This window comes from Quercus robur, chromosome 9 (genome assembly GCF_932294415.1).
Source record: "Quercus robur chromosome 9, dhQueRobu3.1, whole genome shotgun sequence".
Classification (NCBI taxonomy): domain Eukaryota; kingdom Viridiplantae; phylum Streptophyta; class Magnoliopsida; order Fagales; family Fagaceae; genus Quercus; species Quercus robur.
Window position 1 is genome coordinate 32,962,076 of NC_065542.1, and position 18,780 is coordinate 32,980,855.

Sequence of the window (18,780 nt, forward strand, 5' to 3'; positions counted from 1 at the left end):
TTGCGTTTACACTATTCTGCACTTAGTATTAAGTTAGTGTAAAATCAACCAAGCCGTAATTTGAATTGGGGGTCTAAACAAGCTCTTGTGTTTTTACACATTTTCGAGCTTTCACATCTTTTTGAAAAAATAAAAAATACATATGTTGGAGCCAAATATAATTTTAAGGATAAAATTTAGTTACAAAATCAGTTGTAGTTTAAAACTATAACCTTACTCAATAAAATAAACATTGAAAGGACCAAAAATATAACAGCCCAAGCCCACTCAAAATGGTGAGTTACCCAACTTAATCCTGGCCCAAATCAACAAAATTTGTAAGAGATGAGAATGAACAACAACATGGATCTCTGCCCGAGGACAGTTACAGTGTAGAAACAAGTTTATATTGAAAAATAGATGAGCATAAAGCTCTACACAAGTTCTCCTGAGGAAGTTAAGTTTACATAAAAATGGAACTATTCACTCTTTTCTCTCAATGCTCTTCTTAGTTTCTTTCTTTTCTCCTTTTCTTTTTTTTTTTTTTTTTTTTTTTTTTTTTTTGTTTTTGTTTTTGTTCTCCACTCTTTTCAGTGCTCCCTCCTTCCTTTATATACTTCTTCACCTATCATATCTTCACCATCCATTCTCACCTAACCCTCATACTCCTTTGATACTTGTTACTTTCAACATCTGAAGAAGGTGGTGGAAGGAATCAACTTAACTGTGACTTACACTATTCAGGTCACTTCCTCATCAATATGACTGATAAAACTGTTGCCCACCATTTAATGTGGATGCAATAGGCTACACCAGGCTAAAATCCTCCTTGATGTCCACTGACTTCTACTCTTTTCAGATTCCAATTCCTACTCAGAACACTATAGAATATTTTGACTTATCCGTTTCCTTCCTCGAGCGACTTTCTTCCTTGGGCCCATGGCCCAGGGCATTCCTACACTAATGCTGTGACCCTTCAACTTTATCTTTGGTCCTCGGGCACCCACAATAGCTCCCTAAATGGTTCACTATTTGTTTGTGAGACAAAAGCGAAGTTTTAGTCTCATAGGTAATCATGCACGTGCCATATGCGTTCCCACGTATCAACGTCCTTTCACCTATCTTTCACACGCTCCTAGTGCTTCAAAATCCATGATCTCACATTTATGGCGTCAGGCGGCTGCTTGTGTCCCCACATTCTACAGCTTGATCAAAATCCTACGATCATTATTTCCTCTCACTTATAGGCGGGAATTTTACCGCTTACTTTTTCACTCTTACAAAAGGAGGACTTAGAGTTGGCTGAGGCTCATTTTGGATATTCTGGCAATCTAAGTTGAAGAAAAAAACTCCCAAGGAGCACTCTTTGCGTTCACTTATAGGTGTGTTGATTTCTTTGCATCTTCTTTTTCATAAGTTTTAATACTTTACCCCTCAAAATACCATGGGTAAATATGCTAAGTTAATGGACACCGATGAGGCTAGGGCAACCTTTAGGGCTCAATATAGGATCCCGAGCAGTGTTGAAATCCAACACTATGAGGAGGGTGAGTGGTTGGTCTTAAACAGACCTCCTAAGTCCGTGGTTATTCCTATGATCACCTTCATTGAAGGTGGGATAGAACTCTCTATGGGGATGGTACCTAGGGACTATCTCATAAACTATAGGTTAACCTCGACCCAGTGTTCTCAAAACATTTTTAGGATCCTCGGGTGCGTAAATGCGATAAACCGTAGAATGGGGACTAACCTCATCTAGCATGATGTAAATTGGGTATACAACTGCCAGAAAAGGGAAAAGAAAAAATACTACATGAAGTGTAGGATACCAGCAGTTAGGTTAATCTCTTGCCTACCCTACTCAAGCAAAGGCATGGACGAGGATTTCCTCATTGTCTCTGGAGGCTCGCACAATGGAATATACTGCCCTACCAAGGAAGGGGAACCAGGTAAGGCTCTCGAGGATTAGGGTCATACTTAGGAATTTACACAACTTTTCTAATGTTAAAGTTTTCTTCCCTCTACTTTTTTACTAACAATCCCCTTGGTTTTATCTGGCAGACGAATACCACAGAGCTCCAGCCAAACACTTGGTGAACTTCAAAAACCTAAACAAGATCCTCAGGTCAGAGATATTTCTTCACAAGGACGGACAATTTAGGGCAACTAACGTCATCCTTGGGTACAGACCGTCCACAAAGCACTTCCAAAGTCCAAAGAACATTATTAAGGCCAAGGACCCTCACCTAGCTTTAATTGACGTAGCAGTCCCTGGATTCCTACTAATCGAATCTACTCTAGAAGGGACTCAGGACGCTCAGTTGCCCGCTCCTTTAGTTGCCAAACTTCTTTATTCCCAAGAGCCGACTCTCCCCTCGGACGAGGAAAACAAAGAATCCATATCCAAGTCTATTCAAGAAGTAACAGATAAGGATTTTGAAGCCTTTTATTGCTCGGACGCTCCTAGCACATCCCAAGCTCAAACTTCTACAGCAATGGGTTTCGAAGAAAAAACCCCAAACCTACTAACTCTTCTCACAGCCCATGCTGGAGGTTCTTCCCCAACTGTGGCGATGGTGACCTGGCCGCCCACCCCAACTGCCATGCACACGTCTCTTGCTGACGTTGGAGACAAGAAAAGGAAAAGAGTTCAGGGAGGCAAAAGTGCCAAGGGCACCAAAGAAGGGGAGATTACACAATCCTTCCACCAACCCCCAGCCAAAGAAGCCTAGACTGGGAAGGGGCAGTTGAAGAAGTTCACTTCTACTGGGACTTCCAAAGAAGCTAGAGGGGAACAACCAAAGAAGGCCTCTATCTAGAGGCCCATCTTCACTCTAAGTTCAAGCAATCTAGTCTTGGATGATGCCAATCTGAGGGATCCCACCAAAGGCAGCTCTGGCCTAGTGGCCGAGTGTTTGGAAAAGGCCCTGTGTCTACCAGAGGACATGGAAGAGCTAATATCCTTCAGGAAGCGCAAAGTCTTCCTCGCCCTCAAACAAGATCTGGCCAAGGTACGTGAACGCCCCCATTTGATTGCATGGCAATACTTCATATGCAAGGTACAACACTTATGTATTTTTTCAAGTTGTCTGTCCAAGCTGCCTTTATTGCCGAGGAATGGGTAGACCTGTAACAACCGTCTCACTTAAAATTATTTTAATTACTTCTAGAGTGAAGTTGATGAATTATTTAATTTATTTTAGTAGTGACATTATTTTATATTTAAAAAAAAAAAAAAAGGGCTAACGTGTATAGTTATTTTGTGTGGATTATTCATATTTAACTTTTAGTCTCCTTATTGTTTTAGGACTAGGATAAGAGACTAAAACCTATTTGGATTAGGAGTTTAAGTGTTATTGAAATTCTTTAGAGTCCTAGCCTATGTAAACAACCTTAATTTGAGTTTTTAGTGGGTTTTAAATTTGAGCCCAAGTGAAAACAGTTTTAACGTGTAAGTAAGTTAGGGTTTTCCTGCTGAAAGACATAGAGAGAGAGACGGCAAAAGTACAAGAAACAAAATCCTGCATCGGTGTGGTGGTGTGGTCAGGTATATCTCTCTCAAAACCTCATGGAAATAACCTAGTTGTTAGAGTTTACGCATGGTAGTGGGGCTGGACTTTTGAATCTTGTAATCTATATCGTGGTCAAGTTCTAAACTTTTTCAATGCATGCTTCAGCTCACTAAGTCCTATGGGTAGGAATTAATTGGTAAATCCATTGTGTTCCTTCTATGGCTTACGGGTAGGATAGATCCTTGAATATTATATATATATATATATATATATATATATGTTAGATAAACTTTCTAACACTCAATACATACTATAGTTTCTATGTCCTACTGGTAGAATTTTCTATGGATGATATATATTATTTTGGGTTAATATGATCTACAAGCATGTGATCATTTGGAAGGCAACTTGTACTGGGAGAATTTAATAACATAGAGATTTACATATTTGGCTCATTAGAATTGTTTACTAGGTATTGATTTTGGAGTACTTGATAAACCAATTGAGTACTAGATTAGCTATAGTTTCAGAATAAGTAGTGAGATACGAATTTTAAGAGTGAAATTTATTTTTTGTTGCTGCCTTAGTGTATCCATTCTTATGGAGTCGTCTTGTGTTTATTTAGGTTCTAATTGATATTGTTTCAGACCATTGAGGTGAAGCTTGGTTTAACAACTAGAGGTAAGTAGACTATAGAACATGACGTCTCTCAAGACGTGTATATATATATATATATATATTTGGTAAAAATATACTTATATATATACATAATTGTGAAAGTGAAGTTTCAAAAACTTATACCATTGTAAATGTATAATATATATACCAGAATTTTATTATTTATTGTATATTATTATGAAACTGTATATGTCAAGAATGTTTTCAAACAGTTAGTTAGACAGTCTGCAACCTTTGCCAACATAGGGTTAAGTGTTGGCCTTCGGCCGATGTAGTGTTATTGTGGTGTGGTGTAGTGTTATTGTTTGCTCTTTAGAGCCAGTGTTGCCTCTTTGAGGTTAGTGTTATTGTTCCCCATGGGAATCACCCACCGAGTTTTTAGCAGCTTATGTCTTTGTCTGACTAATGTTTTCCATATCGAATTACTATTCTATTGTTACTGATCTTTATAAGTGGAAAAAGATTGTTTATTGTTATAATATATTGTTTCTACCTATTTAATGTATTTTGGCTAACTAAAGTGGTTATTATTTTATTTAATGATTACATCATTATAGTGAAATGTTTTATTCTTGACAATTTTATACAATATATTGTATTACTATTAAAAGCTAGTTGTAAATGTTTTGTAAAGACTATGCTTTGTCAATGATACTAATGGTTGTTTTGAAAGACATTCTCATGTTATGTAGTCTCTTATTGGGCTTCTAGCTCACCCCCCCCCCCCCCTCTTTTTCCATCCTTTCAAATTAGAGCAGTGGTATATCTTTTGGTGGTAGATCAGTGGAGCCTTAGATTGACGACTTCTTTTGGAGCTATGTTAGTTGGTGAACTATTTTAATATTTTTTTTGGATAGTGAGTTTGACATTTGTGGAACTATTTAAGATTGTATTTGGAGACTTTATTGTTAAGGTTTTTTTTTTTTGTTTTTATGGATCTCATGGGAAAGATATTGATTATTTGAAGTTATTTGTGGATATTTAATTACGCTCTGTTCCATTATATTATTGATGAGTATTTCTAAGACAGGTTGTGCATCTAAATCCTTGGTATGGGTTTGGGGTGTTACAAGACCATTCCTTGGAGATGAACAGGGATGCTAAGGCCAAACAAGAGGCCGTCGTGAGGGCCCACACGGACACTGACAAAAAGCTAAAAGAGACAATTGCTCAGCTAGCCAAGGTGGAAAAGGCTTGCAAAAATACTGAGTCTGCCCTCAAGGGCTATGAAAAGCAAGCAGCTGAAGCCTTGGAGGCTTAGATGAGGGCAGAAAATAAAATGGCTCTAACAGTGCTGGAGTTGAAGCAAGCTAATAAACAGTTGAAGACTAATGAAGAGGAGAAAGCTAAGGCTAAGCAAGCAGCATATGATGTTGAAATGATGAAAGTAGCGGAGAGTCTCACTGCCCAACTCAGAGATGTTGCATGTGCCTTTTGCTTGGAGGTGTGGAGCCAAACCTTAAAGGCTGCAGGGGTGAACACTGAATCAGAGCTTCGGGCTCCTGATAAAGTGTACTATTCCCCTGCTTTGTGTTTGGCTCTTGCCCCCCCCCCCCCCCCTCAGCCTCCTGCAGATCCCAGCTCTGCCCCCCTTTCTTCCTTAGTTTAGACCGGTAACGCTTCCTCTTCCACTTCGACCAAGGGTAAGGAGAAGAAAAAAGAACTTCCACCTCCAGTGGGTGTGCAGGATGTAGAGGCCGAAGAGGAAGCAGTCGAGGGGGAACAGTTGAAAAGGAAGAAAAAAGATAAAGAGTTGGAGAAGAAAGGGATTAAGGAAAAGGAGCAAACAGCCTAGCTTAGTCTTTAGACTAGGAAATACTTAGGCAAATTTTGTAATGGGCTATATAGCCAGTGCCCACTTTTTCCTTGCTTTTGTATCGCAACTCTCTTAATCTTGATGGAAAAATTTTGAAGTTACCCCTTTTTGTTTATTTAAATACTTGTACATTTCTTTACTGTTTACTTCGCGTAAGTTATTTTACATGCCACGTCAGCCTCCTTCCATCATAATAATCATACAGTGGTATGCTATCATAACGTAAAGAATAAACAGACTAATGGATTTTAAGCAAATTCTCACCCGACACTTACATAAAAATGGACTTGGGAATTTCAAAGCAAACTTACCGATACCACTCCAGAGACCCGAGGAAGTCTCCACGGCATTTGCTTACTCGTGGGCAATGTCAGACCCAACCTCCTTTCAACCTTTAGGGTATTTCAAACACTATTATGCTTTAGAATACTTTTCACAATGTTAATTTACCCTAGACTTGTGACTTGAGAGTCAGATAAGGTCTAGGTTCTGTTTAACACTTAGAATTTTTTATACAATGTTAATTTACCCTAGGCTTGTGACCCGAGGAGTCAGACAAGGCCTAGGTTCAATTTAACACTTAGAATTTTTTCTGCAATTGTCTCAACAAATACACCCATAACAAGATATAAACCAAGCAAAAATATGAATAGTAACAGAATTTATTAAAAATAATAACGTTGTAGATTGTTTACATTCCAAGGATGAGGGATTGCATTTTCATCCAAATCTTCCATGTTGTAGGATCCAATACCAACAACGGAAGTGATTCTATATGGCTCTTCCCAGTTGGGACCCAACTTGCCCCAAGCATGGCTCTTGGCCATCCCCATTACTTTTCTCAAGACCAGGTCTCCTGGAGCCAAGGGTTTTGATTTAACTCCCTTATCATACCATTGCTTAAGTTTTTGTTGGTAGAAGGCCATTTTTACCATTGCCACCTCCCTTTTTTCTTTGGCCATATCCAGGCTGTCCAAGAGCAAATAGTTGTTCTCTTTAACATTGAACTGATCAGTTCTCATAGTGGGGAATCCAAATTCAAGAGGAATCACTACCTCCGACCCATATGTCATTGCAAAAGGGGCAATTCATCCACCCACTTTCCTTTAGTTTCGTCCAACCTTTTCTTCAGCCCAGACACTATAACCTTTTTGGAGGCCTCGGCCTGCCTATTCCTCTGAGGATAAGCAGGCATAGAATACCCATTCCTAATCCCCAATTCCCCGCAGTATCTTCAGAAATCTTTACTGTCAAATTGAAGTCCATTATCAGAGATCTGGGTATGAGGAACTCCAAACCTGGTGACAATGTTCCTCCAGATGAACCTTTTAGCATCCACGTGCCTGATATTAGCAAGGGGCTCAGCCTCCACCCATTTGGTAAAATAATCCGTGCCGACAAGAAGCCACCTTCGGTTTCCTATAGCTCGAGGAAAGGGATCCACTATATCCAAGCCCCACTGAGTAAATGGCCAAGGGCTAGACAATGGATTTAGTACTCCCCATAGCTGATGAATATTTGGTGCATATCTCTGACATTGATCACATTTCTTCGCATATTCCTGAGATCTCGCATGCTAGGCCACTAGTACCCTTGGGTAAAGGCTCTATGTGCTAAAGACCTTCCTCTTATATGACTCTCACATGTGCCTTTATACAACACTTCCAACAGGGGTTCCACTACTTTTGGATGGACACACAACAAATATGGTCCTAAGAAAGAACATCTATATAGCTTCTACTTTTCGAACAGCCAGTAACGAGGGGCGCTTCTACCCACCTTCTCAACCTCACCCTTGTCCTCACGCAAAGATACCATACAAGACTCACTAGATGGAGATCTCGACCTAGGACGGTAAGAACTGTCCCTACTTCCCCTAGAACCATCACTTGATGGGGGAGAGGGGCTTCTCCTCTTGCGCCTCAGCTTACTGCGAAGGCGATCTATCTCCTACTGTAGTTTCTACATCTCTAGATCATGAGAGGCGTGACTCCTAGACCTTGAATGACTCTACCCAGTACGCTCAGTGTGATAGGACTCCACCACCACGCTTGGGGTATGATGCCTATCTCTCCTATGCTCTAGGTTAACAAACTGATTCTCCCTAACTGGGGACCCAACTGACTCCTCTCTATCTTGGCCTACGTTAGCCATGAACACTCAGGACAGATTCACCACTACTTATTGTTCCCACAGACAGCACCAATTGTAAGGACCAAAAATATAACAGCCCAAGCCCACTCAAAACAGTGAGTTACCCAGCTTAATCTTGGCCAAAATCAATAAAATTTGTAAGAGATGGGAACGAATAACAACAAGGATCTCTGCTCGAGGACAGTTACAATGTAGAAACAAGTTTATATTGAAAAATTGATGAGCATAAAGCTCTACACAAGTTCTCCCGAGGAGGTTAAGTTTACATAAAAATGGTACTACTCACTCTTTTCTCTCAATGCTCTTCTTAGTTTCTTTCTTTTCTCCTTTTCCTTTTTTTTTTTTTTTTTTTTTTTTGGTTCTCCACTTTTTTCAGTCCTCCCTCCCACCTATCATATCTTCATCATCCATTCTCACCTAGCCCTCATCCTCCTTTGACACTTGTTACTTTCAACATCTGAAAAAGGTGGTGGAAGGAATCTACTTAGCTGTGACTTACACTGTTCAGGTTACTTCTTCATCAATGCGGCTAATAAAACTGTTGCCCACCATTTAATGTGGATGCAACAAGCTACACTAGGCTAAAAGCCTCCCTGATGTCCACTTACTTCTACTCTCTTCAAATTCCAATTCCTACTCAGAACACTATAGTGTATTTTGACTTATCCGTTTCCTTCCTCTGGCAACTTTCTTCCTTGGGCTATGGGCCCAAGGCATTCCTACACTAATACTGTGACCGTTCAACTTCATCCTCGGTCCTTGGGCACCCACAAACATTATTACATATTTTGAAAATCTAACAATTGAATGACATGTTCTTTACGCTTTTAATACACATGTCAAATTTTGTATCAATCGAATATTATTTACTATATGTTCTAGAAGTTTATATTTTATGCATAATTTTAAATTACAAAAACTTCCAATCTTTAATTTTATAGAAATTTTGCAAGCATGGACCATATAAGAAGAAAATGTAATTCAATGGTGGATTTGTCAAAATTCACCTCTAATAAAAAGATATTAAGTAAAGTTGTAGTTTTAAGTTACAACCAATTTTGTGACTAAATTTTGTCCTAATTTTAAATAAAACACGTGACGCAATAGGAGATGTACAACAACAACAACAACAACAACAAAAAAGTGTGAATAACATGGAAATCCAAGTAAAATAAATAAAACTATGAATAATGCCCTCAGATGCTAACAAGTAGTGTTAATCTTGTAGTATAATTTGTAGTGGTTAAGGAAAGGGTGGGACAATTACCTCACAACGCAGTTAATGACAGTTACCTTGAGGCAGTTATAGAAACAAACATCGGTGATAGTGACACACAAAATTGACATGGTCAACTTTGGAACAGTTGCTTCAAAAAAGTTATAAAGTGGTTATCAATAATAGTTGATAGTGCAAAAAGTGTCATTGAAACCCAACAAGGAAGTAACACAAGGAAAGCATAACTGATGGTAATCACAAAAGCCTCAAGTATCAATTGAGCCTCATTTTGCAGAAGAATGCACCAAAAACACAGCAAAGAACTTACTAAGATCATTTGTAATTAGTTTCTTAGGAAATATTCTAGTTCTATGTAGCAACAAATAATTTATGTGTGTTAGTGTCAAAGGAGTCAATACCGTACCGGAAGCTATACCAGTTTAGCCAGCGGTACGATATATTTCGGATATCGGTCAATACCGGTGTACCGTTTCGGATTTACCGCTATTTTTTATATTTATAAATAAATAAATATATATATATATATATATTTATATATATATTTATATGTATGTATGTATGTGTGTGTGTGTATATATATATTATAATAAATATAAAAGTTTACCATAAAACATTTCCTCAATTCAGAACTAATTATTCATGATTTTAGACTTTAGTATCAATTAAAAAAAAACACAATATAAAAAATAGAAAGCTTAAAAGTTACCATTGCATAATAAGAAAATAAATAATACTAATAAGTTACCATTCTGCCCTAACAAAAATTCAAAAATTACAAAATTTAAAAAAAAAAAAAAAAAAAAAAAAACTTTTTCTGTACCGGCCGGTATTGCCCGAAATTGGCCGGTATTTTTTCCGGTACGAAACATGGGGGTTATATGTACCGGTACGGTATATTCCAGCGGTATCGACTGGTACAGTACGAAATTGACTTCCTTGGTTAGTGTCCACTTTTTACTTTGTAATTATCTTCAATCAAGTTTGATTCGAGTATTTAATTGTTAGCCGTGTTTGATCTGAGCTACGCTTGCTTTTAGTTAGTTTAGTGTTAGTGAGTTGTCTTAGGTTTCGATCCGTTTACTTCAAACCAATCTACTTCGAGTTAGTTTACTTTGAATCAATGAGACTAGAAATGACTTGGCCTCAAATTCAATAATTAATTTATTAGGATTTGAAGTCATTTTAGTCTTCATCTCGAATTGTGACTCTTAAGTAAAGCGTTTATGAACCCTTAACTTTAATCCATAGAAGTCAGATCTCATATGAATAGAATTTTCATTTCAAGTTACCTATAAATCATTAATAAGAGACCAAATATTAAAAAATAAAAAATAAAAAATTGGATTCTGCTCAAACAACATACCTTTGATTTCATATGTTTTGAAAAATACATGAATTAATTGGAATTAATGTTAATTGTGGGTTCTAATTAATTTATTTGATATTGTAAGGTCTATTGTGTAAGAGATTTAGAGTTTAAACACTGCCTACACCACCAAAATTCGATTAATGTCTTAGTATGAGAATAAAAACAATCATTATGAAATGAACGTCATAGATTAAAATTTTATCCTATTTATCAAAAAAAATAAAAAACCATTAACTGTTGGGTTATTTTGGAATTGCAATTTGCAAACACCGTTGCTACAATGTGCTACACTACACATAAATATATTTCCCATTATATAGTGAAACCCAATGGATAAGAGATCTTGCTGAAGAGATCACAGCCAACCAGAAGATAACATTCTATATTCTCTTACTCTCCAAAGTCTTATGTTGCATAAATCATTGAAATTTGTTGTAGTTCTAATCGTATAACGTAAACAGTCTAAAATAATTAAATGGAAATTTAATTATTTTTACATTTATGACTTAGATCGAGGAGTTGCTGCCGACTCAATTATCTTCTAGAATGAATGACTGAAAATTGACTGCCACTTTATTTTCATATTATATATATATATATATATATATATAACTAAACACTTGCTGTTTTGTTTATTCAACCAAAAAAAAAATTAAACCATTTATTTATTGTGTCTTTAGTCAGTAAATATGGCATTAGTTCAATTATTCAATTTATTATAATAATAATACCTGTCAGAAACTCAGAATCAAGATAGGCACATGGAATATGTGGTGCAGCAGATTTGATTCCAATTATTTCTATAGAAATTTGATCTGTACTTGCTTCATAAAATTTCTATTTAAAGAGAGCAATATTGCACAAGTTGCCCCACAGAAGATACACTCTTGATCGTAAACTAGCTTGTGAGTAGTGATATATGATGATAATTATACTAAAGATATTCCCTTTTTTTTTTTTTATCAGGGCACAGAAACCCATAACCAGATTTATAAGTTTTCCTCTTTATTTTTTTTAATTGCAGCTTTTTAAGGGTTAGTTGGGGTGGAACTTTTTTTTGACTTGAGGGGTGGAACTTGGAAGTCAAGGATATGTGAGAACTGAGAAGTGGGAAACCCTGAGTTAGGCGCCACCTAACTCAAGTCTCCCATTCATTCCCCCATGCATTCCACTATAGATTAAGACCAAATCGTATGATGAATTTTATTTCTTTCTGCATTTGGATTAGGATTAAAAATAACAGTTTATTTTAACTATTATTTATGAGTTCTATTGCACTTTTTGATACTATTCACAAGCCCACTGTATTATTTCAACTAATTTTTATATTTATCTACAATACTTTTAGCAAAAAATTTTCAGTTTCAGCAAAATAAGCAGTATCCAAATACACCCTTAAAACAAGATTTTTATGTAACCAAGGTTGCAGGAATTCTTATGCAATCCACTCTAAAAAACCAACTACATGTATTTATAATCACATAATATTTTTAATGAGTCGTGTGACTTATTTAAATAGTACATGTGGGAGTTGTATAAAATTTCTTGCAACCCAAGTTGCATAATTGTCATTCTTCTTATGTCCTTCATACTTGCAAATTTTTTAGAAAATAAAAAATTAATAATTATGTCATCAACTAAATGTTTAAATTTTGAGTTTTTATAATCTAAAATTATGCATAAAATATAAGTTTATTAATCAAATAGTAAATAACATTTGATTGACATGAAATTTGACATTTGTATTAAAAAATTTTAAAAAAAAATGCAATCTAACGGTTAGATTTTCAAAAATATGTAGTCATATTAAATTTTTGGGTAAATTACAAAATTGGTCTCTATCCTTTACACCATATGTCAATTTGGTCCTTAAACTTTTAATTGTGTCAATTTGATCCTTAACCTTTTAATTGTGTCAATTTGGCCCCTAACATTTTTAATACTGTGTCAATTTAGTCTCTGTCGTTATCTTTAGAATGGAAAAAGCTGATATGTCAAACAGAATAATGAAAAAGTATTTTCTATACCACATCAATGGTCAACTGTACCACCACATTAGATTTTTTTTTTTTTTTTTTTTTAAAGAAAGAAAGAAAACCCCCCTAATTAACATGTTCACAACAGGAAACACAAAAATCAAACTCAAACACAAACAAAACAAAATTACAATAACCAAATTATGTTTCAACCCGTAATGTTTTAATTTACCCAATTAACAAAAAAAAGAAAAGAAATCAAGCTTAAAATTTTTCCTAGAAAACAAACATGGCCTTATCAAATTAAAAGGCATAATTCTTTGTGATCCCTCTGGGTTTTTCCACTAGTTTAATTCTTTTGCTCAGTAGATAAACTGCCAAGTTCAAGTTCTTGCCTCTCTCCTTTGGCTGCTTTTTCATTTTCGAATTCTTTGGTACCCAAAGTTTGGGTTTTGTTGAATGAACTCATCATGAAGTCCTAGGAAGGTCTTGATGTTGCCTATTTGTAAGTTTTGGTTAATTGTAATTTTATAATTCAAACCTGGGCTTTTGATTTGCAAAATTGTGGATGTTTATTTGTTTCCGGCTTGAATATGGATTTGTCCATATTGCATCGTTGTCAAGTGGGGTGGAGGTTTTGGGTACCTCTTGAACTTTGTGGAGGTTTAGGCAGGCAATTTCTAAGGCAGGGTTAAGCTTAGGCAGAATGCTGATGTTGTGGAGCTTGCTAGAGGAGATGCTGGACTCATGGGTGGCCGGCAACCTCATCGATAACACTGAGCCCATGGCCATGACCACCATCTTCACCATCTTGTCTTCGATAATCCCGATTGAAACTTGGATTGAATTTTCTGGGAATAAATCGAGTTTTTTGACGTGGGAAGATATTCAGAATTTGATATGATTGGAGTGCCTTGCTGTGAATATGTTAATTTTGGGGGTTTTTTCTTAAAATGTAATACGACATGGCAGTCGATGTGGTATGAAAAATATTTTTTTATTGTTTTGTTTGGCACATCAGCTTTTTCAATCCAATAGGTAACAACAAAGACTAAATTAACACAACATTAAAAATGTTAGGGACCAAATTGACATAATTAAAAGGTTAAGGATTAAATTGAAATATAATACTGTAAAGAATAGGGACCAAATTTGTAATTTAACCTTAATTTTTTAGTGAGAATTGTAGTCATTGACTACAACTTTAATCACTTATTTCACTTAGTTCTAGATTGACAACAAGAATTTTTTTTATTGTTTTTTCCTTATGTGTCCAATCGAGTACTATTTGGGGTTTTTTTTTTTTTTTTTTTTTGTATGCGTAGCCCTCCCATCTTACACACCAAGCAATATTATAAGAAAAAGCCTATCGTAAAACCACATATGTGATGGATATTCTTGCCGAGATCCTAATTCCTAAAGATTCTTGGATCGTATATATGTTTGTTATAGTAATTTTCATCCGCTACGTACATAGATTTATCATCAAGTGTTTGTCACTTTCAATTTCATGATCTATTGATCTAGATAAAGTTATAATCTTTTCTAAAAAAAAAAAAAAAAAAAAAAAAAAGATTAGACAGAACCACGTGGGTTAAGTAGAAAATTTCTTTTATCATGGACCATCTTTTACTTTACAGGTGATGATATGTACTCTTGCTTCTTTTTTTTTTTTTGGTTTTTTAATGTGCACTAGAAAGCAAGTAGGATTTAACATATAGATCTCTGACTCTGAGTCGAACAATACGAAATGCCTCTCCCTATCTAACCAATGAGACAATTTTGAACAATAATTTAGAACTTTTTTTTTTGAACCAACAATAATTTAGAACTTAGTTAATAATTCTACAGACACTATAATTGGCCACGTACAATGTTTTTTTTTGAAACAGAAAGTTTGTTCAATGAAAGATCAGAAGTCCGCAGCCCCCAGTGGTCACATGATGATATGAGCCACTTGCTATTTTCTTATATAATATATACCTGCCTGCTTGATGCACGTTTATTTAACTATTTTTTTACTCTTAGAGGAAACTTTATAAATATCAATCATTTTTCAAACATTATAAGATCCAGCTAACTTTCCATTCTATAGTGTGTGAGTGTTTTAGAGAGAGAGAGAAAGGGGTTCTAAAGTGAAGATGGGTAGGCTTCCTTGCTGCTCTAAGGAGGAAATGAATAAGGGAGCTTGGACTGCTCAAGAGGACAAAATTCTCACAGATTATGTTGCAATCCATGGAGAAAGAAAATGGAGCACTGTTGCAAAGAAAGCAGGTATGAGAAAAACTCATCATGAAACTGAAATGCCCTCTTGGAGTTTTTGATTTATTACTCAATGGAAGTTACTATCCTAATGTATTTGTGTGGAAATATATATATATATATATATATATATATATATGAAATGTGCTTGGTAAGTTAATAATATTTTGCTGAATACAGGTCTTCAGAGGTGTGGAAAGAGTTGCAGGCTTCGATGGTTGAATTATCTGAGGCCTGATATCAAGAGGGGTAACATTTCACCTGCTGAAGAGGACCTCATTATTAGGCTTCACAAGCTCTTAGGCAATAGGTATTTCCCAATTATTCTTTCTTAATTTTTTAATTTTTTTTTTTTATTGAACAGAGCAATTGCTTGATTGTATCACTATTGTTTTTTTATGATTCGATAATTACAACTACGAGGTATTAGATTGTCAGTTGAGCTATACGGCTCTTAGCAGTGCTGCTATTGTTTTGAGTATTGATTGTTTTACTTCATATTTTTATATAGATGGTCACTTATAGCTGGGAGGTTGCCAGGCCGAACAGACAATGAAATCAAGAACTTTTGGAACACTGTCATGAAAAAGAAGCTGATCGATGGTAAGCAAAGCAAGCAAAAAACCGTTGTTCCTTCTGATGATGATATCACAAACTCAAACACAAGTGTGTCAAATGTGGTCAAGACCAAAGAAACTTCTGGTAGTAATGCTCTTGAAGAACCGTTCGAGGACAGATGCTTGGTGAGTGATAATGTTGCAAATGAATCGAAATCCAATGATGAATTCAAGTCAATTTTTTCCGAAGACGATTACTCACCGAACTTCTCATCAAGCTTTAATTACATGGATGAGCTTTTGATGGCTGATGTTTCTGGTTCAGACTTCTGGAAATTATGCATGTCTTGTGATAATGTAGAGGGAGGGTGTACTAATAATGGTGCCATCAATGATCTCTGCTCTTCTTTGGACGAGCCTCTTCCATTGTTTGATGATGTATAGTGAACTGATGAATCACAATGATTCACTGGGTTGCAGGCACATTTCTATTTTAAGGACTGTAATTCACTCGTAATTAAGAAAGTCATTAAGCACTAATTATTGTAAAAGGACGTGATCTTTCCACTGTATCAAAAATAATTTCCCCTTTTTATATGGTGATTATATGTTGTTCTTATCATAATCAAACAGTCTCTTATCACTTTGAGTCTTTGATAGATACGCTGTTTCGTAGTGATTATTGTAGAGAGCTAGCTCACGGGTTGAGATTGACAGGGACAAATAACATTAAAATATTTATTAAAATCAGATCTGAGACTTAAACTTCGAAATGTGATAATTCCAAACGTTTAGAGTTGATTTGGAAATAATTTATTTACGTTCCGTTTGTTTCGATGAAAAACCTTGTGTAAAGATATTTTTCCGTGTTTTCCAGTGTTTGGTAACATAAAAAAATATGAGTCAAATGAAAACTATCTTTAGTCAATATAAAAATATGGCTTATTTTTAGACATTGTTTTCCATTAAATTTTTTTGAAAAACAACTCTATCTCACAGCAAGCTAAATAAGGGAAGTTGGGAAATTGTTTTTCAACTCATTTAAAGTTGCTACCAAACATTGGAAAATGAGATAGTTTTATAGAAAATGATTTTTGATAAATGACTTATTTTCTAGAAAACATCATTACTGAAACAAACAGAGCGTTAGTTGAAACTGAAAATTTTTTACTGAATAGTAAATTAAGCCCAAAGTTAATAGTAGGTCTCATAAATAATACCAAAAAGTACAATTGGGTCCATAAATAGTAACAAAAAAATTAAACAGTAACAAAAAAAACTAAATAGTAAAAAATACTAACTTTTTCAGCCAATGTAAAACGCAACCTTAATATTACATAATGTATCTTAAAAAGGAAGAAGATTTGCTACAATCTTGTATGCAGGCATAAAGGGTAAGGTGACAGCCAAAAAGAAGTAACAAGTGTCCAACAGTAATATGCAATGTAAAGGAAAAGTAGTTTCTTTCAGTTAACAGAATTTTCTTTTTAGTGGGTCGGACCAAACTCGAATCACTATCTCTATCCCATGGAACTTGAATTATGTTACCATTAAAATTGTATCCGTGCACGGCAACAACAATTATATAGCCGAATTTTGATCTATTTTTTTGTATAAAAATTCCAGTATAGCTCGTTTTGTTCAATTTGACTTCGAGAAATCTAACATATGTGTTGAGACTTTGTCAAAAAGTGTGCTGTGCAGCAAACAAGGGTTCTTTCAAGAAATTTCTCAACTCTTTTATTATGAGAGAGAGAGAGTACCACTATACTACCTAGTCTTCATATTTTTTAAATAAAATTTCTCCTCATTGCCACCCATGGACATAATCTTAAGGTTGAAACTACATGAATCCTTAGCGTTCTCTTCTGTTGGTGGTTGTATCTATTTTTCTTTACAATTTTAGTTGGAGTATTTTTAACATATATATATATGGGTTGAGTTCAAGTTACACCTAGTATAACTTTAAACAATATAACATCACTCAAAATTTTTTAATTGAATGTGAATTTTAACAAATTCACCATTAAATTATATTCCATTTGTATATTCTCTATTCTTGAAATTTTTAAAAATAATAAAAAATCAATAGCTATGTCATTAATCAATAATGCATAGAAGATGAGTTTATAGATCAAATAGTGATGTAGAACAAACCACCATGGCCTTCAAAACTCTCATGTGCACCTAAAATCATCACGCAAGGCAAAAAGGTACTAGTAGAAATCATGGGTGACGATGTCAGAATTGCATAAAATTTGGCAGGCTGAAATGAAACGACCTTCTGAGCAATAATGGTTGCTTTGCCATGAGGTACCCCTTGAAAATGGCTAATTCCTTCATTTAGTCATCGAAAACTGCGATTTTGCCATTTATAGTAATTTTTGTTTCCTTAATAACTTTTGCTGAAAAGTCAGAATAAATTCCTGTTTGTTTTGGGATGGCACTTAGAGTGTATTTATTTGGAGATGAAATAAAGTGGATGGAAAACTTTGGAGATAAAATAGGAATGAAAACTTTTTTGAAATGTGTTTGGTTGGATGGGGAGGAAGAAAAATAAATTGTGGGGTTTGGATGTTTTCTCCCCAAACCCACAAAAAAGTTTTCTCTCCAAAATGAAGAGAAAATTGGGCTACTTAATGGACAAAAATGCCTATGTGCACTTGCACATGGGCAATTCGTCCAATTTTTTTTTTTTTTTTTTTTTGGTTGCTTTCGTGGCAGTTGCCTTTTTTTTTTTTCCTAGATGTTGCCTTTTATTTTCTTTTCCCCTTGGGCTGTTGGTGTGATGGTTGTTTTGTTTTTCTTTTTTTTGACATGATTTTTATTTTTTAATAAATTAGGTGATTGCTTTTTTTTTTTTGTCACTTTTAATAAGGGTGTATGAGTAAATTTATACAAATTCACTTTTTTCATCCCTCCACTTTTCCACTCCCAACCAAACTAAAATGAGAAAAATTAAAATATTTTCTATCATCCCACTTTTCCATCCTTCCACTATTTTCTATCCTCCTTTTTTCCCACCCCTCCAACGAAATGAACCCTTAAAGTCAATAGTTTATGATTTTGCATTTCACTCAATTTTACCATTTTTGGAAAAAGTCGTTATTTTGCCACCTAATCTCGTAATTAGTACAAATTAAGGTTTTACTTTCTCAATATTTATATGTTTTGTAGTCGTTATAGGAAAAATAAATTATTAGGAATAAAATTACAGAGTTTCTCTCAAACTTTTCTATG

General features: G+C 35.1%; 1 protein-coding gene across 1 annotated transcript; it reads left to right on the forward strand.

Annotated features, from left to right (window-relative positions):
- The first annotated feature begins 14,789 nt into the window (after positions 1–14,789).
- Positions 14,790–16,183, forward strand: LOC126698120 (transcription factor MYB8-like). The gene is made up of 3 exons (XM_050395131.1): positions 14,790–14,995; positions 15,164–15,293; positions 15,495–16,183. Exons 1-3 carry the CDS (start codon positions 14,863–14,865, stop codon positions 15,982–15,984), a joined length of 753 nt encoding a protein of 250 aa, XP_050251088.1. The 5' UTR covers positions 14,790–14,862; the 3' UTR covers positions 15,985–16,183.
- Positions 16,184–18,780: the final 2,597 nt, after the last annotated feature.